Here is a 27,364-nt window from a genome sequence, read left to right on the forward strand (position 1 = left end):
TTATGAGCTGCGTGATCTAAGGCAAATGAATTCTCTGCTCTGAACCTCAGTTTTCTCATCTGTATAGTGGGGACAATTAAGCCCATATCACATTATTGGTGGGAGGTATGTATGAAGGAGCTGAAAACAACCAGTGATGGGAGCTTCCTCTCGCCCATCCTAATGCATGAAGACAATGGGGTGGGTGATGAGACCTCTACAGGAGGAGACCAGGCTACAACAGCCTGGCTTTAGATGAGCAGCTGTGGGGTGCACACGAAGGACAGCCTCAGCATCTGAGGCACGTCATCTCTACCCATCCCAGGCCCGCAGGCCTCTGGGAGACTCAGCTCTGGGATGAGACAGTGAGCACAGGGGCACCGAGGAATGACAGGGAAGTCAGGTTAAAAGCTGGGCAGTGTGTCAGCAAGCAGACAGGAGTCAAGAAGCACATAAGTCATCACCATGCAAGCTCCAGGACAAATCTGAAGGTCATGATTAGTTCAGGCCGGCCCAGGCCCTGAACAGAGACAGCAGATCCAGGCCTGGGTGGGCAGAGGGACGGGAGCCAGGGGACAATGACGGGGCACCCCAGGAGATTCTGCATATACGGCAAAAGAGGCACCAGTGCCCAGGGAACTCTGTTCACAGCCCACCGCAGGGCTGGGAGGAGCCCGAAGGCCAGGCAGGGAGGGGCATGCTGCCGGCCAGGCTGGGGAGGGTGGGGGCCTGACAGCAGCGCTCCCCTTGCCTTCCCAGTGCCCCCTCTCATCCAGCCCTTCGAGTTCCCGCCTGCCTCCATTGGCCAGCTGCTCTACATCCCCTGCGTGGTGTCCTCGGGGGACATGCCCATCCGCATCACCTGGAGGAAAGATGGACAGGTGATCATCTCAGGCTCGGGCGTGACCATCGAGAGCAAGGAATTCATGAGCTCCCTGCAGATCTCCAGCGTCTCCCTCAAGCACAATGGCAACTACACATGCATCGCCAGCAACACAGCGGCCACCGTGAGCAGGGAGCGCCAGCTCATCGTGCGCGGTGAGTGAGACGGGCCAGCGAGGTTGCGGGGAGGAAGGGTCCAGCTCTGTCTGCTGCTAAAAACGCTCTCTAGATTTCAAGTTTGAATCACGGGCTCAGAGAAAGTTGACTCTGGCAGGGGCCTTAAAGATCAAGAGGTTCAAATCTCTTACTCTCCAGGCCAGGACACTGAGGCCATGAGAGGGGAAGACCCTGGCTCAGTTGGTCACTGGTGAAGTCAGAATTGGCACTCAGAATTCCCAGCTCCCAACCCAGTACGACTGGCAGAAGCTCTCAACATCTTGGGTTTCAGATGTTCAGAGGTGCCTGCTCCCAACTTTATAATGGTCCAGGCCGGGCTAATGTTGAATGGAAGGTGCCCAAAGCCCCCAGAAAACCTATCAGAGACCGAGATGATCTGTTCCTCCCACACCTTCCCTCTTTCTGCAGTGCCCCCTCGATTCGTGGTGCAGCCCAACAACCAGGATGGCATCTATGGCAAGGCTGGTGTGCTCAACTGCTCGGTGGACGGCTATCCCCCACCCAAGGTCATGTGGAAGCATGCCAAGGGTAAGCCCCTGGCCAGCCAGCATCTCTGAGCATGGCCAGGGATGGGATGGGGAGGATACTAATGCGACTTGGGCCTGGTCTCTACACATGACTCCTAGCCCTGGGTTCTGAACTTTAAGGGGATCCCAGGCTATACCTGAACTGGAAGTCATCCTCAGCCACACCCAAGGGTCTATGGACCAGGAACAGCTGTCATGCTAATTCCAGGTTTCCTCTTGTCCCCATAGATTGACCTCTCCCCTCCCGCCTCCAACCCTAGAACTCAGTATTCTCCCTACCCCACCCTAGGGTCCCAGAGTCTCACTGACCCCTGCTTCTCACCAGTCAAACCTATTCTGGGATCTTCCTTCTTGGAACCCAACTTCATCCCAAGGATGCATCTGGTTTCTGACTGAGCCCTGCGCCAACCTCTTATCCTTACTGTGTCCATGGCTGACTCTGGGGCAATGGGAGGAAGCATCCAAAGCCCCCCTTGGAGGATGGCTGGCTTCTTTCGAAGGCCTGACTGCCTACAACCAGGAAACTGCCATTTGAGGGCTCAATCCTCCCTTTGCCTATTGCCAAGTGGCCCGAAGATAACTCTTTCTTCCCCTCCAAGGAATTCAGCCCAAAGGAAGCTCAGTGCCAAGGTGGGCATTGAGCTGAGGCCCCCCAACTCCATCTCCATACCTCAGATCTGAGGCAGGGTCAGACTTTTGTGAGGGTCTTTCCTGTTTCCCAGGAAGCAAGAACTATGTGAGCTCCCAGCACTTTGGGGATGCTACAGAATGGCCCAAATCAGCAAGAGAAAGGTATCAGGGCCACTCCTTGAGGCACTCCGACCCTCCCCGGCCTAGACACCAGACCTCCTAACTGCCGCCTCGTTTCAGGGAGCGGGAACCCCCAGCAATACCACCCAGTACCCCTCACCGGCCGCATCCAGATCCTGCCCAACAGCTCGCTACTGATCCGCCACGTCCTGGAAGAGGACATCGGCTACTACCTCTGCCAGGCCAGCAACGGCGTGGGCACCGACATCAGCAAGTCCATGTTCCTCACTGTTAAGAGTGAGTCTTGCCCCCATGCGACCCTCCGAACACCCCCTGATCATAGAGCAAGGCCCATCTCTGCACTCACCCTGCCTCCCCATTTGGTTTCCATTGCTCCTTCTGTGAAGGGAAGGCAGGAAGGATTCCTAGACAGAGGTGGGCTTGGGAACCTCTGATGGGGGATTCAAAAGCACTCTCATCTAAAACAATGGCCTCACTCTAAATGGCCCCAGTTCACTCCATTCCAGTCGTGATAAGCTCATGATTTGCTGTACCACAGTATCGTACGACATCCCATTTATTTTGCTCTGTAGGTTGGCAATTCCATCTGAATAGTCATATCAAACAATTTATTTCTTTTATTTAATGTACACTTGCTAGTGTATAACCTGTTTTTTTTTTAATGAATGGGTTTTTTTTTAAATTATTTATTTATTTATTTATTTATTTATGGCTGTGTTGGGTCTTCGTTTCTGTGCGAGGGCTTTCTCTAGTTGTGGCAAGCGAGGGCCACTCTTCATCGCGGTGCTCGGGCCTCTCACTATCGCGGCCTCTCTTGTTGCGGAGCACAGGCTCCAGACGCGCGGGCTCAGTAGTTGTGGCTCACGGGCCCAGCTGCTCCGCGGCATGTGGGATCTTCCCAGACCAGGGCTCGAACCCGTGTCCCCTACATTGGCAGGCAGATTCTCAACCACTGCGCCACCAAGGAAGCCCTAACCTGTTTGTGGCTTAGCAAGGAGGAGACCACGTATGCAATGTAGGAGATAGGCCTATGGGCAGAAATCCTGGGTTCCAATTCCAGATCCGCCTGATGAGCTTCCTGGCTTTGGGCAAGTGACTTTACGTTTCTAGGTTCCTTTCCTCACCTGTGCTAGAGGTTCATTCCCAGCCCACTCAGCTCCAAAATCATCGTAAATAACACAGGAACTGATCATGGAAAGGGGAAAAGGCTTCGGAAAAGCCAAAAGAGCAATAAAACTCACTCTAGCTCAGTACCGTATCTCTGGCTTCTAAATCCCCAGACCTAGAGCCAGAATCAATGGCGTTGAACTCTAGAATATCCCTGAGTTCTGTTAAGTCACGCACAGACATTCCTACTGGACAAGCCTATCCCTTTACGTTCTTAGGTGTCTGTATAGTGAGCCCCCAGGAATCATGTCAGGACAGTGTCTGGCCCTTTGTCATGAAACAGACCATGGGCCACGGAGAACAGCAGTAAGAGCCTGAGTTTTAGCATCTGACCAAGCCAACTGTGAATCTGGGCGCCGTGTGGTAATTACAGTGACCTCTGCGGGTTTCCTTGGCCTCTGTATCTCATTTTCCTGATGTACAAAAGGAGGGTCAAGAGAGCGCCTTACCTGTTATGTTTTGTATCAAGAGTAAGTCAGATGACATGGATAATGCAACCAGTATGGTAACTGGCACCCAGTAGGCCGTCAGAGATTTAGTCACCAGTTTCGTTTTTAATGGGAGACACTCCAAGGTACGTGTAGGAAAGGCAGCTGAGAGCAGCGCCCAGTGTGTGGCCAGCCCAGCATCTCCCTGGAGTCCCCGCCTTTAAGAATCATAGCTTCTTTATTGCTTGCCAAACCCTCACTCACTCAGCACAAGACGGGGAAGCCCCAGCAATCGATCGATGCTCGGGAAGCTCCAGGCACCGGAATCCCCGCCCTGGGGAGCTCTTCCCTCACACTATCAAAAAGCACTTTGTCCTTAATAAAACCAGGCAATCAATCTACATCCCTCAGCCGGGGAGAACTTTGCTAATTCTGCCTGCGTGAGGCAAGAGGAATAGTAGGCACCTCGTGGAACTATCGCTGTCCTTGGTATTTGATCCTTATCTCCCCACCGTCAGCAGGAGAAAAGAGCCCAAACTCCCAGGCTTTTTTTTTTTCTTTTTTGGTCTTTGCCCTTTTTCTCTAAGTTAGGGGATTCTACTGGGCAAGCGTGGCAGTGCCTTTGTGACCCGTGTCTTCTCTGTGGCGCTGAGGTGGATGTGGGTGAAGGGAGACGCAGGGGTCAGGAGGTGGGCTGTGTGCATGGTGACCCAGTTCACGTCGGCCTGTCCCTGATGTCCTGGGGCGTCCTGGGCAATTCGCTTCTCCCCTCTGGACCTGCATTTTTCAGTGCCATCCTCACTTCACGACCCAGGCAGCAGCTACGAGCACACATCTCGTAAATCCAGGGCAGCCTCGTGAACACGTGCAGCACCAGGTCGCACACTCAGCCACTACGCTCGCAGTAGCGTCCGCCTCTGGCCCCTCTTCCCAAGGGATGATGGGAGCTCCGTACTACTTGTCCTCACTTGTGAGCAGCATCTGGACCTTGTTCCTTCCGTCTTCCCCCTTGTCCTCATTCCAGCCACCTTGTCACTTAGCTCTGCTTCCTTCCATAGTGAGGCACAGGCGCACACCTTCCTTTCATCTGCTCCGTCTCCGGCTCATATTCTCCCACTCGCCGCGCCTCCCTCATCGGCTGCCTGTGACACAGTCTCTGCGAGCTGCTCACGCAGCATCCCCCCTCACACGGCCCTCCCCCACAGGTTGCTTTCCAGCTGTGCCCCCTCCCACACCCTCTGCACACTCGGGGTCTCTAGACCCTCACCCACGTGTGCCCCCTCGGATGACCCTTTCCTTGCACAACTTTCTCTGTCACAAACGCCTCCTTCCATTCCAGCCCCGCTCTCCCCAGTGACCTGCCAGCCATGCTAGAGGCCCCTGTGCTGCCCCAAATGCCAGCAGGAGAGGAGGAGGAATTTGAGGCCTGAGGGCAGTCGGTGCAGAGCGCTGAGCACAGCTGGGGCCTCTGCCTGGGGTTGGAGAGTCTGACTGCTTTTCAGTATCAGCCTGAATCATTCCACCCAGCATCTGGCTGCCAGAAGGGGCTCCTGTGACAATGGGACAGTTTGGTGATGGGGGGGTGGTCCTGACCTTCTTTGGGAACTTCCATCCTGCTTCCTGCTGCTTTTCTGCGGGCACACTGCTTCAGGTAACCCACCCTCAGCTCCTCCCCTTGGATATCCTTCCCCCTGCCTGCTCTGCCCTTTTCCTCCTTCATTCTCCCTCTACCTCTCCCACCTCCCCCAGGTAGGCGCAGGTAGATAGGGAAGGACCCACAGGACCTGGGCCCGTGGGTCACAGATGGGCTTGCCAGGGCTAAGCCCTTCCTGGTCATCCCTCAGTCCATCTCAGACAGCCCACACCGCCAGCACTGTCCCCCCGCCACCCGCAAGGCCAGCTACAGAAAGACCTGCCATTTACAAAGCCAATTGCACGGCTGTCCTTGATGCCCGTAACACGCTCAGGAAAACGTTGACCCTATACGGCTCCACCTTGTCAGACCTCACACTTGTGTGACCTCTCAGAAGGCAAACTGACCTTAATCCCCGCTTTAGCCAAGCAGAAGTAAGAGAGTAAATATATCAAAGGGATATACATCATAAAAAGCATTCAAGTGTCAAATTGGACGTTTGTGGTTGCCCTCTGTTGGGAACCATTGACCCTGACAGTTTCCAGTGGTAACTCAACAGACGCTCACTGGGCACTCACTAAATAGTCCATAAAACTCTGTGGATTAGAGCACAGACTTTAGAACCAGAGAGACCTGGGTTCAAATCCCAGCTCTGCCACTTGATAGCTGTGGGATCTTGGACAGCAATCTCTGTAAGCCCCAATTTCCTCCTCTGTAAGTTTGGAAATATAATGCTATTTACTCATCAGTAGGATCCAAGTGAGACACACACTTACAGCAATTAACACAGTACCTGGCACCAAATACACATTCAATAATCATGAGCAATCATTAGTTTTAGGTGCTGAAAATCTAGTGATGGATAAAATGGAGTTGCTATTCTCAGGGAATTTAGGATCTTGAAGAGGAGATAGACATATACCCAAAATAACTATAATACACAAAGTGATGAGTGCCTTAAAAAGCCACAAACAATGTGACACAGAGAGAATCAGGGATGGAGTAATCAGTTTTAATTTGCAGGGCCAACAAGGGAAAGCCAAGAAAAGCTCCACAAAAGCAACAGTCACTAAGTAGGACTTGAAGGATGAGAAGGATTCTGACAAGAGCCAACAGAAGCAAAGGTCATTCCATTCCAGGATGACGACAAAGTATAGCAAGAGCATGGAGGCCAGCAAGGCCATGCGTGTCATCAGATGAAGGGGGAGCTTAGGGTGTCTGGTGGAGAATGAAGGGAGGATGGGCAGGGAGAATACATGTGAGGTGCTTATGGGTTTTGGAAGCGAAATGTTTTCCTTTTATGCAGTGTTGACTCTCCATATCAGGCACCAAACCAGAGTTCCAGGAGCTCAGGGGTCTGATGGCGGTTGGGATTCCAGAGGTAGTTCTTAGAGAATTGCTTTCCTCGAGCCCCCAGATTTCTAAGAGTTCGTTAAAGGGAGCAAAAGGCTTTCCTAGCCCCTGGACACCCGTGTTGGCAACCATTCCGTCCCAGTCGGTCCCCACTCCTCCCTGACCCCGAGAGCGTGGGTGGTGCTGAGGCCGTGAGTGCCTGAGCACACAGCCCAGCCTACGACTGTCACAGCACAGCACTCAGCACTTGACAATTTACAGAGCCCATACCTTGCCTGTGAGGTTGGTGGGCAATAGCTCCTTCTCAGGGAAGGGAAGGTGCTGGATCAAGGTCATTGGGTGATACCATCCCAGCTGAGACAGGAGCTTGCCTCTGTGGACTCACGGTTTGGGAGAGAGAGCACAGAGCAAGAGACAGAAGACTGGTTGCTGGTCCCGACTCCGACTCACTGGCTCCGTATCTGCGAGCCATTCCTTCCCTTCTCTGGGCCTCGCTTTCCCCATCTGGACAATAAGAGGCCTGGACTAGAATCTAGTCATAGCTGAACCCAAGGTCCCTGCCAGCTCAGACAATCTATGATTCTAGCTGTGTGCATGGTCCTTTCAGGACACCAGACTGCCTCCCAGAACTTGGTTGAAAAATAAATGTAATTAACAGAAGAAAATACTACATCCACAGAGCTACCTTTTATCTCCCTGTTACAAAGTAAAATTTAAAAAAAAAAGAGAGATAATGACCAAAAGGAGAAAGAGGCAATCCGTCCTCCAAATGACACGTGGGGGAAAAAAAAGCATCTTCAATGAGAATGCTTCACCAAGAGGCAGGTACAAAGAAAGGCTGCTTAGTCCAGGTTGCAAGGGGCTGGCTGTGTTTTTTTTTTGTTTTTTGTGTTTCTTGAGGTTTGTTTTTTTTTTTTGAATATTTGAATTTTATTTTATTTATTTTTTTGTACAGCAGGTTCTTATTAGTTATCTATTTTATACATATCAGTGTATACATGTCAATCCCAATCTCCCAATTCATCCCACCACCACCCGCCCCCCACCCCGCCACTTACCCCCTTGGTGTCCATACGTTTGTTCTCTACATCTGTGTCTCTATTTCTGCCCTGCAAACAGGTTCATCTCTACCATTTTTCTAGGTTCCACATATATGCGTTAATATACGATATTTGTTTTTCTCTTTCTGACTTACTTCACTCTGTATGACAGTCTCTAGATCCATCCACGTCTCTACAAATGACCCAATTTCGTTCCTTTTTATGACTGAGTAATATGCCATTGTATATATGTACCACAACTTCTTTATCCATTAGTCTGTCGATGGGCATTTAGGTTGCTTCCATGACCTGGCCATTGTAAATAGTGCTGCAATGAACATTGGGGTGTGTGTGTCTCTTTGAATCATGGTTTTCTCAGGGTATATGCCCAATAGTGGGATTGCTGGGTCATATGGTAATTCTATTTTTAGTTTTTAAAGGAACTTCCATACTGTTCTCCATAGTGGCTGTATCAATTTACATTCCCACCAACAGTGCAAGAGGGTTCCCTTTTCTCCACACCCTCTCCAGCATTTGTTGTTTGTAGATTTTCTGATGATGCCCATTCTAACTGGTGTGAGGTGATACCTCATTGTAGTTTTGATTTGCATTTCTCTAATAATTAGTGATGTTGAGCAGCTTTTCATATGCTTCTTGCCCATCTGTATGTCTTCTTTGGAGAAATGTCTGTTTAGATCCTCTGCCCATTTTTGGATTGGGTTGTTTGATTTTTTTTAATATTGAGCTGCATGAGCTGTTTACATATTTTGGAGATTAATCCTTTGTCCATTGATTAGCTTGCAAATATTTTCTCCCAGCCTGAGGGTTGTCTTTTCATCTTGTTTGTAGTTTCCTTTGCTTTGCAAAAGCTTTTAAGTTTCATTAGGTCCCATTTGTTTAGTTTTGTTTTTATTTCCATTACTCTAGGAGGTGGATCAAAAAAGATCTTGCTGTGATTTATGTCAAACAGTGTTCCTCCTACGTTTTCCTCTAAGGGTTTTATAGTGTCCAGTCTTACATTTAGGTCTCGGATCCATTTTGAGTTTATTTTTGTGTATGGTGTTAGGGAGTGTTCTAATTTCATTCTTTTACATGTAGTTGTCCAGTTTTCCCAGCACCACATATTGAAGAGACTGTCTTTTCTCCATTATATATCCTTGCCTCCTTTGTCACAGATTAGTTGACCATAGGTGCATAGGTTTATCTCTGGGCTTTCTATCCTGTTCCATTGATCTATATTTCTGTTTTTGTGCCAGTACAATATGGTCTTGATCACTGTAGCTTTGTAGTATAGTCTGAAGTCAGGGAGTCTGATTCTTCCAGCTCTGTTTTTTTCACTCAAGACTGCATTGGGTATTTGGGGTCTTTTGTGTCTCCATACAAATTTTAAGATTTTTTGTTCTAGTTCTGTGAAAAATGCCACAGGTAATTTGATAGGGATTGCATTGAATCTGTAGATTGCTTTGGGTAGTAGAGTCATTTTCACAATATTGACTCTTCTAATCTAAGAACATGGTATACCTCTCCATCTGTTTTTGTCATCTTTGATTTCTTTCATCAGTGTCTTATTGTTTTCTGAGTACAGGTCTTTTACCTCCTTAGGTAGGTTTATTCCTACGTATTTTATTCTGTTTGTTGCAATGGTGAATGGGATTGTTTCCTTAATTTCTCTTTCTGATCTTTCATTGTTAGTTTATAGAAATGCAAGGGCTTTCTGTGCATTAATTTTGTATCCTGCAACTTTACCAGATTCATTGATTAGCTCTAGTAGTTTTCTGGTGGCATCTTTAGGATTCTCTATGTATAGTATCATGTCATCTGCAAACACTGACAGTTTTACTTCTTCTTTTCCAATTTGTATTCCTTTGATTTCTTTTTCTTCTCTGATTGCCGTGGCTAGGACTCCCAAAACTATGTTGAATAATAGTGGTGAGAGTGGACATCCTTGTCTTGTTCTTCATCTTAGAGGAAATGCTTTCAGTTTTTAACCATTGAGAATGATGTTTGCTGTGGGCTTGTCCTATATGGCCTGTATTGTGTTAAGGTAGGTTCCCTCTGTGCTCACTTTCTGGAGAGTTTTTTATCATAAATGGGTGTTGAATTTTATCAAAAGCTTTTTCTGCATCTATTGAGATGATCATATGGTTTTTATTCCTCAATTTTTTAGTATGGTGTATCACATTGATTGATTTGCATATATTGAAGAATCCTTGCATCCCTGGGATAAATCCCACTTGATCATGGTGTATGATCCTTTTAATGTGTTGTTGGATTCTGTTTGCTAGTATTTCGTTGAGGATTTTTGCATCTATATTCATCAGTGATAATAATCTGTAATTTTCTTTTTTTGTAGTATCTTTGTCTGGTTTTAGTATCAGGGTGATGGTGGCCTCATAGAATGAGTTTGGGAGTGTTCCTTCCTCTGCAATTTTTTGGAAGAGTTTGAGAAGGATGGGTGTTAGCTCTTCTCTAAATGTTTGATAGAAGTCACCTGTGAAGCCATCTGATCCTGGACTTTTGTTTGTTGGAAGATTTTTCTTTTTTTTTTTTTTGAAAGATATTTGCCATGTATTTCTTCTTTAGGTCTTTTTTTTTTTAGTTTATTTTTATATTTATTTTTGGCTGTGTTGGGTCTTCATTTCTGTGCGAGGGCTTTCTCTAGTTGCAGCAAGCGGGGGGGGGCCACTCTTCATCGCGGTGCGCGGGCCTCTCACTATCGTGGTCTCTCCTGTTGCAGAGCACAGGCTCCAGACACGCAGGCTCAGTAGTTGTGGCTCACGGGCCTAGTTGCTCCACGGCATGTGGGATCTTCCCAGACCAGGGCTCGAACCTGCATTGGCAGGCAGACTCTCAACCACTGCGCCACCAGGGAAGCCCCTGTTGGAAGATTTTTTTTTTTTTAATTTATTTATTTATTTTTGGGTGTGTTGGGTCTTCGTTTCTGTGTGAGGGCTTTCTCCAGTTCCGGCGAGCGGGGTCCACTCTTCATCGCGGTGCGTGGGCCTCTCACTGTCACGGCCTTTCTTGTTGCGTAGCACGGGCTCCAGACACGCAGGCTCAGTAGTCGTGGCTCACGGGCCTAGCCGCTCTGTGGCATGTGGGATCTTCCCAGACCAGGGCTCGAACCCGTGTCCCCTGCATTGGCAGGCAGACTCTCAACCACTGCGCCACCAGGGAAGCCCTGGAAGATTTTTAATCACAGTTTCAATTTCATTACTTGTGATTGGTCTGTTCATATTTTCTGTTTCTTCCTGGTTCAGTCTTGGAAGGTTATACCTTTCTAAGAATTTGTCCATTTCTTCCAGGTTGTCCATTTTATTGGCAGAGAATTGTTTGTAGTAGTCTCTTAGGATGCTTTGTATTTCTGTGTTGTCTGTTGTAACTTCTCCGTCTTCATTTCTAATTTTATTGATTTGAATCCTCTCCCTCTTTTTCTTGATGAGTCTGGCTAATGGTTTATCAATTTTGTTTATCTTCTCAAAGAACAAGCTTTTAGTTTTATTGATCTTTGCTGTTGTTTTCTTTGTTTCTATTTCATTTATTTCTGCTCTGATCTTTATGATTTCTTTCCTTCTGCTAACTTTGGGTTTTGTTTGTTCCTCTTTCCCTAGTTCCTTTAGGTGTAATCTAACCTTACACTGAAAGATTTATTTGAGATTTTTCTTGTTTCTTGCGGTAGGCTTGTATTGCTATAAACTTCCCTCTTAGAACTGCTTTATGCTGCATCCCATGGGTTTTGGATCGTCGTGTTTTCATTGTCATTTGTCTCTAGGTATTTTTTGATTTTCTCAGTGATGGCTTGGTTATTTAGTAACGTATTGTTTAGCCTCCATGTGTTTGTGTTTTTTCCGTTTTTTTCCCTGTAATTGATTTCTAATCTCATAGTGTTGTGGTTGGAAAAGATGCTTGATATGATTTCATTTTTCTTAAATTTACCGAGACTTGATTTGTGACCCAAGATGTGATCTATCCTGGAGAATGTTCCGTGTGTACTTGAGAAGAAAGTGTAATCTACTGTTTTTGGATAGAATATCCTGTAAATATCAATTAAATCTATCTGGTGTGTTGTGTCATTTAAAGCTTCTGTTTCCTTATTAATTTTCTGTCTGGATAATCTGTCCATTGGTGTAAGTGAGGTGTTAAAGTCCCCCACTATTATTGTGTTACTATTGATTTCCTCTTTTATAGCTGTTAGCAGTTGCCTTATGTATTGAGGTGCTCCATGTTGGGTGCATATATATTTATAATTGTTATATCTTCTTCTTGGATTGATCCCTTGATCATTATGTAGTGTCCTTCCTTGTCTCTTGTAACATTCTTTATTTTAAAGTCTATTTTATCTGAGTATTGCTACTCCAGCTTTCTTTTGATTTCCATTTGCATGGAATATTTTTTCCATCCCCTCACCTTCAGTCTGTATGTGTCCCTAGGTCTGAAGTGGGTCTCTTGTAGACAGCATATATATGGGTCTTGTTTTTGTATCCATTCAGCAAGCCTGTGTCTTTTGGTTGGAGCATTTAATCCATTCACGTTTAAGGTAATTATCGATATGTATGTTCCTATTACCATTTTCTTAATTGTTATGGGTTTGTTTTTGTAGATTCTTTTCTTCTCTTGTGTTTCCCACTTAGAGAAGTTCCTTTAGCATTTGTTGTAGAGTTGGTTTGGTGGTGCTGAATTCTCTTAGCTTTTGCTTGTCTGTAATGCTTTTGATTTCTCCTTCAAATCTGAACGAGATCCTTGCCGGGTAGAGTAATCTTGGTTGTAGGTTCTTCCCTTTTGTCACTTTAAATATATTGTGTCACTTCCTTCTGGCTTGTAGAGTTTCTGCTGAGAAATCAGCTGTTAACCTTATGGGAGTTCCCTTGTATGTTATTTGTCATTTTTCCCTTGTTGCTTTCAATAATTTTTCTTTGTCTTTAATTTTTGTCAGTTTGATTACTATGTGTCTCAGCGTGTTTCTCCTTGGATTTATCCTGCCTGGGACTCTCTGTGCTTCCTGGACTTGGGTGGCTATTTCCTTTCCCATGTTAGGGAAGTTTTCGACTCTAATGTCTTCAAATATTTTCTCGGGTCCTTTCTGTCTCTCTTCTCCTTCTGGGACCACTGTAATGTGAATGTTGTTGCGTTTAATGTTGTCCCAGAGGTCTCTTAGGCTGTCTTCATTTCTTTTCATTCTTTTTTCTTTATTCTGTTCTGTGGCAGTGAATTCCACCATTCTGTCTTCCAGGTCCCTTATCCGTTCTTCTGCCTCAGTTATTCTGCTACTGATTCCTTCTAGTGTATTTTTCATTTCAGTTATTGTATTGTTCATGTCTGTGTGTTTGTTCTTTAATTCTTCTAGGCGTTTGTTCTTTAATTCTTCTAGGTCTTTGTTAAACGTTTCTTGCATCTTCTCAATCTTTGCCTGCATTCTTTTTCCGAGGTCCTGGATCATCTTCACTATCATTATTCTGAATTCTTTTTCTGGAAGGTTGCCTATCTCCACTTCATTTAGTTGTTTTTCTGGGGTTTTGTCTTGTTCCTTCATCTGGTACAAAGCCCTCTGCCTTTTCATTTTGTCTATCTTTCTGTGAATGTGGTTTTCCTTCCACAGGCTGTAGAACTGTAGTTCTTCTTGCTTCTGCTGTCTGCCCTCTGGTGGATGAGGCTATCTTGCTGGCTGTGTTTTGATGCCACTACTGCACAGAACTCGGCAGCCCCCTTGTGCCGCAGGTTACCTGATTAGATAGGTCCTGTTGCATCCCCCAGACTCTCCTCCACTCTGTGAAAACTCCAGTGATGGGGCCAAGGCAAAGCCCTTGGCCAGTTAAACCCATAAGGGCTCTTTGTTTGGTCTGAGTTTTGATTTGTTTGTTTAGCAAAATGTCAGACCAATTAAAGCCATATCCAAGAGCCCTCTAGAGTGCACAGGCAGCTGCAGAGTCACAGAATTCAGGAGGGAGGAGAGGAGGAACCAAGTGGGGATTGGGGGAGTGGGGAAGCGGGGGGTGTCCACCCTGGTGGAAGGAAGCCCCGGGCCTGGGTAGACCAGGTCACCCACGAGTGGTTGACCACTGGTGCAGAGGTCAGGATGCAAAACCTTGGAAAGATAACTGTGTATCTGATGACCTGAGGTGGTCCTAATTTCAAATTTGCCCAAAGGAATCTCCTCCTTGTCAGGCAGAAGCAGCACCTCCCTTAGGCCTGATGACTGGGGCTCCTGCTCTAGAGGGCCTCTTCTGCCCTCCTCAGCGCCCACCCTTCCCACAGGGCAAGGAGTCTCCAACCAAAGGACATGGCCGCCCAGAGCCCACAGCTCCCTTTCTAGACCAGGCTGGATGCATCCTGTCACCAGGCCAGGCTCCTTCCTGCAGCCCCCACTGAGCCCTGGCCAGGAGGTCAAGCCATGGGCCAACTTGGGCTCCCCCACCCTATGTAGGACCCAGGGAGGCCAAAATGAGTAGAAGGCTTAGGGAACAGGAAGGCCTTGACCAGGGAGATGAGAGTCCTGATCTCTTGTCCCCCACGTCCCCCACTGCTTCCGGGTGAACTGAGGTCAGTCACTCCCTCTCCCTGGGACTCAGTCTGCTCCTGTGCTCAGAGAAGTCACGATTCTTCTCTCCCTCTCCCTCAGCCCCCAAGGCATTAACAGAGCTCAACGAGTGGGTGACATTTGCTGCGCCAGTGCAGACCTGGCAGGCAGTGTGATCACAGTTCCAGAACCTATCTTTCAGAAGCTGGGGCCTCTAGTGTTTTAGGGGTTGATTTAAAAAAGCAAGTCTAAATCAGAGAAACATGGGAGATCGTACTGACCTCCAAAGGCCAACAGTATCATTGGAGCAAATTATGTCACGTCCAAACCCAGCCCCCAAAGGGACCTCTGTACAAAGGTTTTAAGGTAGGAAAAAAACCATCTCCATGTGAAACAACCCCCCAACCCAGTCCCACCCCCTCTCATCATCACAGCAAGCCAGGTCCCCTGACAGCAGGAGAGATTTTAGTGAAGGAACAGGAATGAACCTGCCTGTGCAACCTCCATTCCCAGTTTGAAAGCTCCTGTCCCACGCCCTCATCTGGGCCCTTACGTCCTTCTTAGAGGCTTTGGGCAGTGGTGGCACAAAGCACATCACCACCACTCCACTGTCACCCCTGCAGTCAGTCCCCATGACCGTGAACATGGCAGACCTTCCAGATGGATCTGGGCTCTAAGGGATCATCCAAGGCTTTCCCTACATTCAGCTCCAGCAGGTCTGGATGTTAATAACAAAATTTGTAATAACAAAATTACACTCATTGTACTTGCCAACCAAGGAAAATGTGCCAGTAATTTCGAGGCACAAGGGAGTCAGGGCTATCGCTGGGTGCCTCAGTTTACTAGATAAGAAAATGCAGACAGGCCAAGAGCTACATTAGCGCCTCCAGACCCTGCCATAAGTGGGGAGCCCAGAACTGCTCCGCCGTTTGTGATCAAAGCCCCTCTGAATGGCAGGGGCGGAATAAATTATTGGATCGGTCAAGCCATAAACATGTACTTCCTGAGAAGCCCCTATGTGTCCAACGTGGCCTCAAGGTCTGAGAAACAGAGAACAGCAAGAATAAGTCACCAAAAAAATAATAATAATAAGTCACCATCCCTGCCCTCAGGGTGCTTACAAACTAGTTAGGAAGCTGGCACTAACCTTCAGGAAGCAAGGCAAAGTCCGATTCATTTTCTGATTGTTTATACTAATAGGAAAAAAAATTTTTTTATGTGCATTGATTTTGTACACTTAAATCTTGCTAAATTCACTTTAATAAATACAAAGCATCCAGACTGGAAAATTTAAAAAAAAAATAAAAAGGTCTGGGGTTACACGTGCAGTGTTGGATTTGAGAAGGAAAAACCCAGTGTGGACAGACATGGTCAGACAGAGATTTCTAGGGGAGCAGGACTCGGGTGGAACCTTAGGAATAGGTAGGGTTTGGATCGACAAAGGGAAGAAAGGAGGGCGGGCAGGTGGAAGGCGTGGGAGGCGGTGGGGAGGACGTCTGATAGGAGGGCTGGGGATGAGGGGATGGATAGTGGCGCCGAAGTCTGGATGTGCTCCTCGGGTCTTGAGCAGGGAATGGAGAGAAAGGGGAAGCCTAAGAGTCGCTGAGAAGGAACAGGTGCCAGCCCGGATGATGGACTGGGCAAAAGGATGGGGGAGAGTCAAGGGCTCCAGGCTAAGGGATAAGTATGACGGTGCCACCAATAAAAATGAAGGAGGTGGCGGGACTTCCCTGGTGGCGCAGTGGTTAAGACTCTGCGCTCCCAATGCAGGGGTCCCGGGTTCGATCCCTCGTCCAGGAACTAGATCCCCCACGCATGCCGCAACTAAGAGTTTGCACGCCACAACTAAGGAGCCGGTGAGCCGCAACTAAGACCCAGGGCAACCAAATAAATAAATAAATAAATATTTTTCAAATTATTAAAAAAAAAAAATGGGAGTGGAGAGATGACATGTTTGCTTCGTGCTGGGGGTGCCCTGATGCAGCCGAACCCTGGCTGCCCTTCTGCCAGGATTTCTACCCAGAGAAGTGTGCTGGACCCAGTGACCCCTACAGCTCCCACCTCACCAGGTGACTCACGAGTCATTGTGTGACTAACAGCTGTCCTATCCTGGGCCGGGAAGGGTGACATGGGTGGGCTTTCCCCGGCAGCCCAAGCCCTGACCCCATCCCCGCCCGGTCCTCAGGACACCATCAGGCTCCCACGTGGGCCTCTCAGGTCTACGGAGACTTGAGACCTGGCAAAGTCGAGATTCGGAGAAAATTTTCTCCTGCTTGCACTGCTCATGGGCAGCAGGTGTGCATCCCAGGGCCAGGTGCTGGGGTGGAAGCTGCGGGGAAGGGCACTGTGGCCCGGGCATGCTCCCGCCGCTGCTCGCCTGCTGCCAGCCTGTCCGTGGCGCTGGGGGTGTAACGGGGGTGGGCTCCCCACAGAGCAGAGAGGGCGAAGCCCACAACCTCCCACCTCAGGAAGCCCCCTCCAGCTCCATGGGGACAGGCTGTGGCTGTCCTCCTGGAAACTCTGCACAGGGAATTTCTGTCACACACTGGAACCTTGTATTCGTTCCCTAGGACCCCTGTAACAAAGTACCACAGACTGGGTGGCTTAAAGAACAGAACTGTATTCTCTCACAGTTCTGGGAGGCTAGAAATCCCAAATGAAGGTGCCGGCAGGGCTGTGCTCTCTCCGCAGGCTCTCAGGGAACGTGTTTTCTTGCCTCTTCCGGGGGCTGCCAGCGATCCTGGGCATCCCTTGGATTGTAGATGCATCCCTCCACCCTCTGCCTCTGTCTCCCCGGGTGTCTTCACACCATCTTCCCTCTGTGTGTGTCTCCCTTCCCCTTCTTATAAGGACACCAGTCATATTGGACTAAGGGCCCATCCTACTCCAGTAAGACGTCTTAATTATATCTGCAAAGATCCTATTTCCAAATAAGGTCACATTCACAGGTCCTGATCTCATGTGGCCTCGGCCTGCAGCAACTTGAGGCAGGATTTCGATTCCCAGCCAGAGATTGGGCAGCGGTAGTGAGAGCGCTGAATCCTGGCCACCAGACCACCAGGGACCAGTGGCCAGCGACAAGGCCCTGGCCCGTCAGCTATGAAGAAATGAATTTCCACACAGAGACGGAAAGTAGTGAAGCAAGTAAAGTGTTTATGAGGAGGAAAAAGAGTACGTGTGGATAGACACATGGGCGGGCCTAGAGAGAGAGAGTCGCTCACTCGTGGCAGTTTAAATCACTTTTATGTGGCATTTCTTCTGGGTTTCCTTTGACCAGTCATCTTGCTTTGCCTGGTTCTGAGTCCGTATCTGGTGTATCTCAGGGTCCTCCCCTGTGTGCGTGCGCATCTCTTAGCCAAGATGGATTCTAGTGAAGAGGCCTATGGGTAGCTGGCATCACTTACTACGAGGTGGCACCCCCTCCCTTTTTGACCTCCACGGAGCCTTTCTGCGCATGTGTAGTCGGGGAGGTCTCCTTGATTTCAAGAATGAGGAATATGTGGTCTCTTATCTTCCATCTGGGCAGGGCCCAGCCTCCTCCATCATCCTGCTTTTATGGAGTTTCTGCTATTATGGAGTTTCTGTCCACAGGGGAGAAACTGTTCAGCCTGGGACCCATCTATCTCCTACCTTAGTACCAGGATCTAGGACTGGACATATCTTTTTGGGGGACACAATTCAAACCACAACAATCCCCAGGCCCAGTGATTTATTATCCATAACTGCATGCTTTCCAGAACTCTGGAAGCTGAAGTGCTCTCCTTTCCAATATCCTAAAACTGCTCTTGTCTGAATGCAACCAGCCTCCTAACAGAAACTCGTTCTTTGTTGAGAGTCGACAAGCCCAGCTTCTCCTGTGCACTAACCCTAGAGCAGTGGTCAGCAAACTGACCAACGGCCATATCCGGCCAGCCGCCTGCTTTGCTGGAGCCCAGCCACGCCCATTCTTCGTATCCTACTGTCCATGGCTGCTTTCGAGCTACAGCAACTGAGTTGAGTCGTTGAAACAGAGACCTATGACCTGCAAAGCTTAAGATATGTACTGTGGGTCCTTTTCAGAAAAAGTTTGGTGACTCCAGCTCTAGGGTATTCACAGCAATGACCCCTAAATACTACCTTCCAAGTAATTAAAGAAAGATGGTGGTGTCTCCTTTTGTCTCTGAAAGGATTCTGATATTCAGGGTCATTTCAGAGTTGAGTGTTTTCTCATCTCTAAGATGGGAATAAAAATACGACCCACCTCCTAGGGTTGGGGGGTGGACTTAATGAAATAATTCATGTAAAGCATTAACCAGGGTGCCTGGCACATAATGAGCATTCAATAAACACTAGCTGTTTTCATTATCACTATCACTTTTCTGAGATTCTGGGCAGAGTAGAAGACCAGAGGCCGTGGAGGACCAAGTCCCACCCTCATGTGAGAATACTACCCCCACCTCCTGGGCCCCGACCCTGTGCTTATGCTCCTTGGCAAGCAGTCAAGAGAGGGACTGACTGATCCATTTTATGGCTGGAGAAAGCAAGACCTGGTGAGTCTGAGGGTCTCAGCTGGGCCCACCGTGCAGCAGAAACAGAGCTGCAGTCCAAGTCTCAAAGGCCCCATAGTTGTCGATGACCCGCGTCCCGCCCCCTTCACACATATACTGTTTGTTGGTTCTGCTCCCCACGTGCACAGGCATTGGACAGCTAGGGTCCCCTGGCACCTCCCCACCAGCTCTCAGAGCCGAGGCTGATTTCTTCCATGCAATTTGAATTAATCTCATGCTTCAGGTGGAGCTTGGCTAATCAGGGGAGACAAGAAGCCGAAGTGGGTGCAATCAAATTAACAACGCTAGGTCCTGGCTCTTTAAGAAGGAAAAAACAAAGCAGGCACCAGAAGGCACCCCCAACACCAGCCCTTCCCCAGGGGAAGCCTAGAGCGGCTGCCAGGGCTGAACGCAAAGAGCTTCTCCCACCCACCCCGCCCCTCCCCAGGCGACCACCCCACATGCCAACAATGCCCCTTTGTGGCAGCTTATCTCACACTGCCAAACAGGGCTGCGGTTCTTGTCAGGATCTTGTTAACAAGGAGCAGAGACACAAGCCTTTGGAGGGAGGGAGGGGAGTGGGCTGAGTTGGGGGGAAGGAGGGGCCCACTCACCTCAGATGGGTGCCTGGAATCCTTTTGGAAACAAAAGGAGATGAGAGCCTCGGAGCTGGGAGGTTCCCTTCTCCCATGGCAAGGTGGTGTGCAGAGCCCTCTAGAGCCTTCAGGGCACACGCTGTCCCCTGGAAAAGCCTCTCCCAAAGGCAAGGAGGAGGACATCCAGAAAAGCATTTTAGCGTGCCAGAGAAAGCATCCTTTTTAGCAAAAAACTCTACGAGACTCTTGGAGAGATTTCAGTTAGACTCTCAGAAGGACTTCCTGAGACAGTCAAGTCCCGTCCTTAAGGTTGGTGAAGAACACCATGACTTTGCTGCCCTTCTTCCAACCTTATCGGCCTTGAGGTTGTCCTGCCTGAGGCAGAGAAAGGACCAGAGGGATATCCACTTGAACGGGGATGGAAGAGGAGGGTCACCCAGCACTAGGGTTCTTCCCTCAGACCCTGTGGAAAGCTCCTCAACCCCCTCCCCCCAGGCCACCCACCTAGAATAGCAGAACAGCCTAACCCCTTGTTGTCCGGGTTCCCAGACCAATCTGCTTCACCCCCAGTTTGGCTGTATTTCTCTTCAGAGAAGCTGGACTCTTTGCACCCCCATTCTGCTCCCCTGCCTCCTGCCCTTCTCTGACCAGTGTCACATCATGGCTAAAACCACAGATGCCCTGAATCCTGGCTCTGCTGCCTACTAGCTGTGTGACCTTGGGCAATTTACTTCTCTAAGCCTCAGTTTCCCCATCTGTAAAGTGGGAATAAAAACAGGGTCGTTCTGAGGATTAAATGAGTTACCGCACGTAAAGGAATACAGAATAGTGCCTGCAAATAGTAAGCCGGCAATAATGTGAACTTCTAGGATTATCATACACCGGTGCCCACGAATGGGGTTAAGAAGTACCCCAGGCTTCCTTTTGGAATGCAACATTCCACACCTCTTTCCCATTTTATCAGGCCTCTCCCAACAGCTGGTGGCATTCATGTCCTTCTTCTTCCACGTCCTCCTTCCTGCACACACTGCTCTCCTCCTTTGGGTATTCGTAACTGAATCTTCCCTCCCTGGTGACTCGGGGACTGTCAGAAACACCACCTGAGCTCCAATCATCAGGCAGAAGAGAGGGAGGGGGACAGAGACAGAGAAGGCCCGACTCACCGCCCCCCTAACTCCTGCCCCCAGCCCCAGCTGGCCCTGGACTGGCCTCCTGCCCCACCGGCCCAGCCCTCCAGTTCTCAGCCTCCTGCACTGCCCCCAGGATTCCTCCACATCGTGTCATTCCCACCCAGCTTCCTACTTCTGGGACAAAGCCCAAGGTGGGAGAACAGTCCACCAGGCAGAAGGAGAAGGCTGGATGAAAGCAGAGGAAAGGGCGCTGGTGAATTGTCAAGGGGACTTGGGGCTGCTGCTTCTTGCCACTCACCAGCTGTGTGACTTTAGACAAAACACTTAGCCTCTCTGAGCCTCCATTTCCTCACTGATACTCTGGGGGCTAAAAGCCCCCAGGCTACCTCCTTAACAGGAATGAAGCTCCTGAAAAAGGATGCTCTGGTGTTCTGTAAACTGCAAAGATCAGCCCACCCCAGCTTATGGGTGGGATCCCAGAGAAGAGGGAAGCTGGAGCGGTAAAGGAGGGGCCAAGTAGGTGCAGAGTTTATAATCCCCATGGCTGGGTCTAGGGGCCCTAGAACTCCATCCCCAATCCTGGGGGTTGGTCAGAAAGTCTGTGGATGCTCGGGGTGTTGGGGGGGGAGTGAGGAAGCAGAGCTGTCTTGTGGTGTTTTAAAAATCTATCAGCCTCTCACATCAAATTAAAATGTAAATAGCAGCTGGTCCAGGCAGGACCTGGGGGTGACAGGAGCCGGCCTGCGAGTAATTTCACAGACGTGAACCGGTTACATCGGATTCTGACAACTGTCTTGTTTCTGAAATTGATTTCCTCTCCCCTCGGCTTGCTGCCCCAGGAGGGCCCTGGAGCGAGGGGCGGGGGTGAATCCACTGTGGAGGCTGGTGCCTTTCTCCTCTCTGTGGCTCCAGCCAATAAAGCCCACTGGATCCAGGAGGAGGAAATCTGGGAATTCTGCAGGGCTATAAGGCCGTGGCCTGCAAGCCAGAGGCACAGCGAGGCTCCTCCCTGCCCTGGAGTGAGTCTGTGGACCAGGGCAGGCTGCCCCAGGGCACTGGGAGAGCCTGCCTTCTTTCCACAAAAACATGCTAAGTCCTGAACACGGATGCTTCTACCCTGGAGTCTCACAGTCAGAGCCAAGGACACTGCAGTGTGGCATGGGCCGTGCCAGGGACACTCGATGCCCAGAGGAGGCAGAGGTATCTCTGGAGGCAGAGGAGGCAGAGGTATGCCCAGAGGTATCTGCAGTGATATGGGGTGTCAGGGAAGGGCCCTGGGAGTCATCAGGAAGCCCCTTAGGGTTCGACCAGAATTTGCCCCAATTTGGCCACGTGCAGTGCCGGCGCTGTACCAAGTACCGGGGTTGTAAAGCTTTGAATAAGACTGGCCCACAGAGAAAAAAAGTGACTTTGGTGTAAATGGGAAGAAGTTGAGGAAGTTAGAGCATAAAGGACGTGGGAGGATTCAAGCAGCTCAGCAGGTGCCACCTGGCTTTGCAAGACCTATTTTGGCAAATCTGGCATATGTGGCCATGCGTCAGAGTGGACTTTGTTGGGAGTCCTATATTTACCAGTACCACGGGGTCAAAAGTGGGCCGAGATGAAGTTGCTGATCCAGACCCTTCGAGGGTGGGCACGAGCGGGAACCAGGAGCCGTCATGTATCCTGAGACTGCAGTCACCTGAACTCATGTAGAAGAGATGCCAGCTCCTTCCTCCCTCTGTGGCTGCCTCCCTCTGTGTGTGTGTGTGTATGTGTGTCTGGTAATAAAAAAAAAAAAAAGACTGGCCCAGCTCACCCCAGGACCTTCCACAGGACCCCAGGGAAGAGCCCACCCTCCCCACCTAAAGGAGCTGTGTTGGAAGGAGCTATGTATTAAGGGGCAGCTCACACCCACTTGGGTCTCCTTGATGCCCTTAAGCCCAGCCCCTCCCTGTTCCCAAGTCCCCAGAGAATCTCTTACTGCACCCCTCTTTGTAAAAAGAAATTAGGTTTCCCTGGCTGCTAATTAAATTACACTGCAGGAAAGCAGAGAAGTTGTATCTCATTAAAGCCTCCTGTGTCCTACTGGAGCGCTGTGTTGCCTTTGCGGCTGCTGTTAGCACTTGTCACGCAGAACTCAGCCCTGTGCGTACAGCCCCCGCCCCCTCCCTGGCTCTCCTGCCCGTGCCCCTAAAGCTGCAGTCCCTGACACCTGCCCTAGGAGAGGCCTGCCGAGGCCGCCCACCATAGAGAAGCCATGGCGTTTTGCTGACAACCAAATTCCATTTCCCAAAGCCAGATTCTTTGTGCATGCGTGGCGGACAGACAGACAGCCAGAGGTGGCCAGCCCCTACAGTAGGACAGGCTTAAAGAGGGAAAAACTGCCTTCTGGAAGCTTCAGTTTCCTCCTCTGAAAAGTGGGGATAGTAAGACTTACTTCTCATGGTTGTTTTTGGGGAAGGCCAGTAAGCCGTGAACCAAGAGGCCAAGGCATCCAGCAGACTGCCTGCTCCATCAGGGGCATTGTGGGCACAGGAAGGCCATGGTGCTTGGTCAAGAAATACATCGGGACCCAGGCTTTGGAGCTGGGGAATAATAACAGTACCTACCCGCATGACTTAATTCATGTAAAGTACTAGAACACTGCCAGCACATGGTACATGGGAAGTTCCCAGTAAAAGGTAACCATAAACGTGTGTGTGTGTGTGTCTGTGTGTGTGTATATGTGTGTGTAGAGGGAGGGTGCACTTATGTGACACAGGGCTGTGAGTAGATATGTGTTAGACAATCACATCAGGATATCGACATGCAATTGACAATTGCATCAGGCTACCTGTGTATGACACCACGTGTGAGTTTACGGTAAGGGTGTCAGAGTGTAGGCTGTGAGGGTGACTGTGTTTGTGACTGTCCGTTGGGGGTGTTTTTGACATTGCCTCTGTATGTGTGTGCGCGCGCGTGCATCTGTGCTCCTGCACGTGACCGCACACGAACATCTCTCTAGGGAATTCCTGGGGTCTGCCTTCAACCCAGGAAGTGCTCTGGAGCACAGCCAGGTCTCGGTGCAGTGAGGATTCACCTATGTTTACCACTGTGATTCAGGGGAGCAGAGCGACTTTGTGGTCCAGAGCAAGAAGCAAGAGAGAGATGGAGGGAAGAGGAGAGCAGATAGGGCGGGCACCTGCTGCCCTGGGCTCCCCTCTTTTAGGGGGCTGCTTTGTTAAATACAGCAGCCAGGAGGGCAGAGGCCCCTGGTCTGTGGGTTCAGGAGGGCACCCAGGGCCTTGGAGGCCTGGACAGGGTCTGTGGGAGGGGCACAGTGACACAGTCCCCTGTTCTGGCATTGACAGGCAGACTGCGTAGGGCAGGACGAAAAGAGGAGGCAGGTCCTCTGCTTCTGGCCCAGGATGAGGGGCTGAAGACCCCTATACGCACGAAGAGTACGCTCACAGAATCCTCCCATAACAATGAGCCAGATTCCCAGACCATCTTTCCTCTCTCCTGAGACCCGGACACCCGCAGGGGCCCAAAGACATGGAATCTTCTCTGCGCTGCCCTGGAATCTTCTCCACGCTGCCCAGGTGGTCTAGTGTGGGCAGCTCCCTGCCTCCGCTGCAGCCCTTTTCCTAAACAGCCAAAACTACTGGGAAATTCCTTCTTAGGCCAAACAGGAGGTCTGCCTTCCCCCTTTAGGAGAGCTGTTGAGCCATGTCCCACCCACTCCCTGTAAGTTACACGCTCCCAGTTTCCAGCCACTCCTCAAATGGCATGGCTTGAAGTCTGTCCATCTTCCTGGTCGCACTCCAGCTTGTCAACGTCCTCCATCAAGTAGAGAGCCCAGAACGAGACATGATGTTTCACGAGTAATTTGGAGCTTGTCATTCTATGTTCTGAAGACCTGGGGGCTAGTTCTCCTGGCATCAGTTCACCTTCCACCATTAGTGTTAGAGCTTCATACGTTATGTATCGCCTCTCCCACCTGTCCACTTTTAAGAAGTGTTGCTGTTTATTAGTATGACCGGGGCAAACCACTTCCCTGCGTGGCCTCAGTTTCTTCATTTGTAAAACGAAGGGTCTGGGTAGATGATCTATACCTGTGCCCCTCCATAGAAACAAAATGCAAGCCGCCTATGTAATTTAAAATCTTCTAGTTGTCACATGTTCAAAAAAGTAAAAAGAAACAGGTGAGGTTCACTGTGATAGTATATTTTATGTAACCCAGTATACCTAAAATATTAACATGTAATCAACGTAAAATTATTAAGGAGCTATTTTACATTCTTTCTTTTTCTTCCTGTGTTTTTGAAATCCAGTGTGTACTTTACAGTCACAGGACATCTCAGTTTGGACTGGCCACGTTTCTAGTGGCCAATAGCCGCGTGTGGCTAGTAGCTACTATACTGAACGTTATGTGGGCTCTGCAACTCTAGGACTCTGTGATTCTGTAAAATAGATGGCAAGTAACATCTTAAGGTGTGCGTGTATTTATCTGATGCTTTTCTTGGAACAGGAGAGGAGCATGAGACGCTTGGGGTGGGAATAGTACCCAGAATGAGCCTGAGGCTCGGAGAAGTCAAGTAGCCTGTATTAAAGACCACATAGCTGGGTAGAAACACGTCCGTCTGGCCCCCAAGCTCTTCAAGCTGGGTGGGGTCCACAGAAGCAGTCTCTTCTTCTTCACAGATGAGCTCACCTGAACCTGCCCTGAGCTGCAGGGCTGTGAGGAGAACATCGGGTTCTGCTGCATGCTGTTTGCCATAACAATGGTGAAGGGAGCCCAGCCCCCCTGGCCCCAGGTGTGGTTAATTCTCAGGGCTGAAGGACCAAGTGGGCTCTTGAGGCCCTGTTGTCTCTGGTTGCCCCTGTGTCTGTCTCTTTGAACAAACCTGATTGGGAAGACCCTGTGAGGTGGGACTGGCATGTATGAATGCACAGGTTGTGCACTGCTCAAAGTTACATAGCCTAAGGGGCAAGTCAAGTCGGGAACCCAGTCCCTGCTCCACTGGCCAAGCTCTGGCTCCCAGTACCATATTGCCTCCAGCCAGAGGGGTGCCTTTATAATTCACACACAGGCCCTGGACAGGCTAGTACAGCCCTACCTGGAGAGCAAAACAGGGATGAGCTGCCAGTTTCTCACTCCGGTGCAGAGACTTGAGGTCCTCCTACCAAAGAAAGACTCATCATTTCCCCTTCCTTCTCTGGACCTGTGACCTACGCTGAGGCTTGACCCTGCCCCCATCCCCCTTCACACGCGCGTGCACGCGCACGCACCCCCCCCCCCCCCAGCATGAACGCCCCCGGCTCGTCTGTGGCTTCAGCGGCGGCCTCTTGAGAGCTAGGCCTCCTCTTCCCCAGGAAGGCCTCAGGGCTCAGGCCAGGCAAGGGTGTCAGGCCCCAGTCTCTGACCATTCACTCTGCGGGGAGCAGAAACAGTTCATGCGCCCCTCCCGCCACATCCCGGCATTTCAATCCTCCAGGAAAAATGCAGGCTTCTGCAATGCAAGGCCCGACTTGTTGATGTAAAATCTTACTCTATATTCCACCCAGGTTTATGCGAGTGAATTATGCAAATCTTTGATAGAAAAATATTCCTCCGCACATCCTTGAGAGTGTAAAACCTTAGTCAATAATTCATACTCGCGTGTCTCTGACTGCAGGCTTTTTCTTCATTATAACTTGCACCTCGTTATTTGTGTTCCGCGTTTTATTGTATATTGGTGTGATGCCGTGCATTGTAAAATTTATCTGCTTCATTATATGATGAGCCGGGGCTGGGGATTGTGCTGAGATGCTGGTGCAGGGGCCAGGAGCCAGAGCTGCCCTCAGGATCCAGTCCCACATGACAGAAGGCAGAGAAGGTAGCTGGCTGCGTGGTGACTTCGGGGAATGCCAGAAACCACCCTTCATCCCCCAAACCTGTTCCAGATGTCCCCTCGCCCACTGCCTGGCGTCTCAGGTCACACTATTACAGCTCCATGCCTCCCTTCCTTTCTCCAAAGGCTTATTTGTCCTTAGAAGTCAGAGGACCCTGGAGAGTTTGCTGGGAAGAATGTTGTCTGAGTAGGTGTTTAAAACTGGAGGGGAGGGAATTCCCTGGCGGTCCAGTGGTCAGGACTCTGAGCTCTCACTGCAGAGGGGCCCAGGTTCAATCCCTGGTCAGGGAACTAAGATCCCGCAAGCCAAGCAGGCAGCCAAAAACAAAAAACAAAACTGGAGGGGAGAAAAATCCTGAGGATGCTAGGAGGGAAAGAAAGGGGCATCCACAGAAGTGGGGCAGGGATGCGGTGCCCCAGAGGGGAGCCTCCGGGGTGGGGGGGGAGGTGTAAAGAGAGAGAAGACAGACCATCCTCTTGTCCCATGGCCCAAGCAGGCCAGTGAGGGGGGTCTGTTGAGCTGGCTGTCTACTCTGCAGAGCTCAGTGTGAGCAGGGGTCCTTCCCGCAATGCGGGGGTGGGAAATGCTGTCTGATTCTTGCAGTCAACCACAGTGCCCCCTAATGTGTGTACTCCAACGTGGCTCATGGGCACTCCTCTGGAGACGAGAGCCCTGGGGACCTGTACTCTAAGAGGCAAGGTTTCCCAGGAAAGTGGTGAGGAAATGGCAAGGACAAGGGCAGTCCTCCAGCTGCATCAGATCTCTTATCTCTCTGGGATCTGCCC

General features: G+C 49.8%; 1 protein-coding gene across 1 annotated transcript in view; it reads left to right on the forward strand.

Moving 5' to 3' along the window:
• Positions 1–27,364, forward strand: part of DSCAML1 (DS cell adhesion molecule like 1) — a 348,912-nt gene that overhangs the window by 269,834 nt on the left and 51,714 nt on the right. The window contains exons 9-11 of the mRNA XM_059929303.1: positions 739–1,017; positions 1,447–1,566; positions 2,436–2,612. Coding sequence (XP_059785286.1) covers positions 739–1,017; positions 1,447–1,566; positions 2,436–2,612 — 576 coding nt within the window. The remainder of the gene's footprint in view (positions 1–738; positions 1,018–1,446; positions 1,567–2,435; positions 2,613–27,364) is intronic.

The sequence above is a fragment of the Balaenoptera ricei genome, chromosome 8 (genome assembly GCF_028023285.1).
Source record: "Balaenoptera ricei isolate mBalRic1 chromosome 8, mBalRic1.hap2, whole genome shotgun sequence".
In the NCBI taxonomy this organism is placed as follows: Eukaryota; Metazoa; Chordata; class Mammalia; order Artiodactyla; family Balaenopteridae; genus Balaenoptera; species Balaenoptera ricei.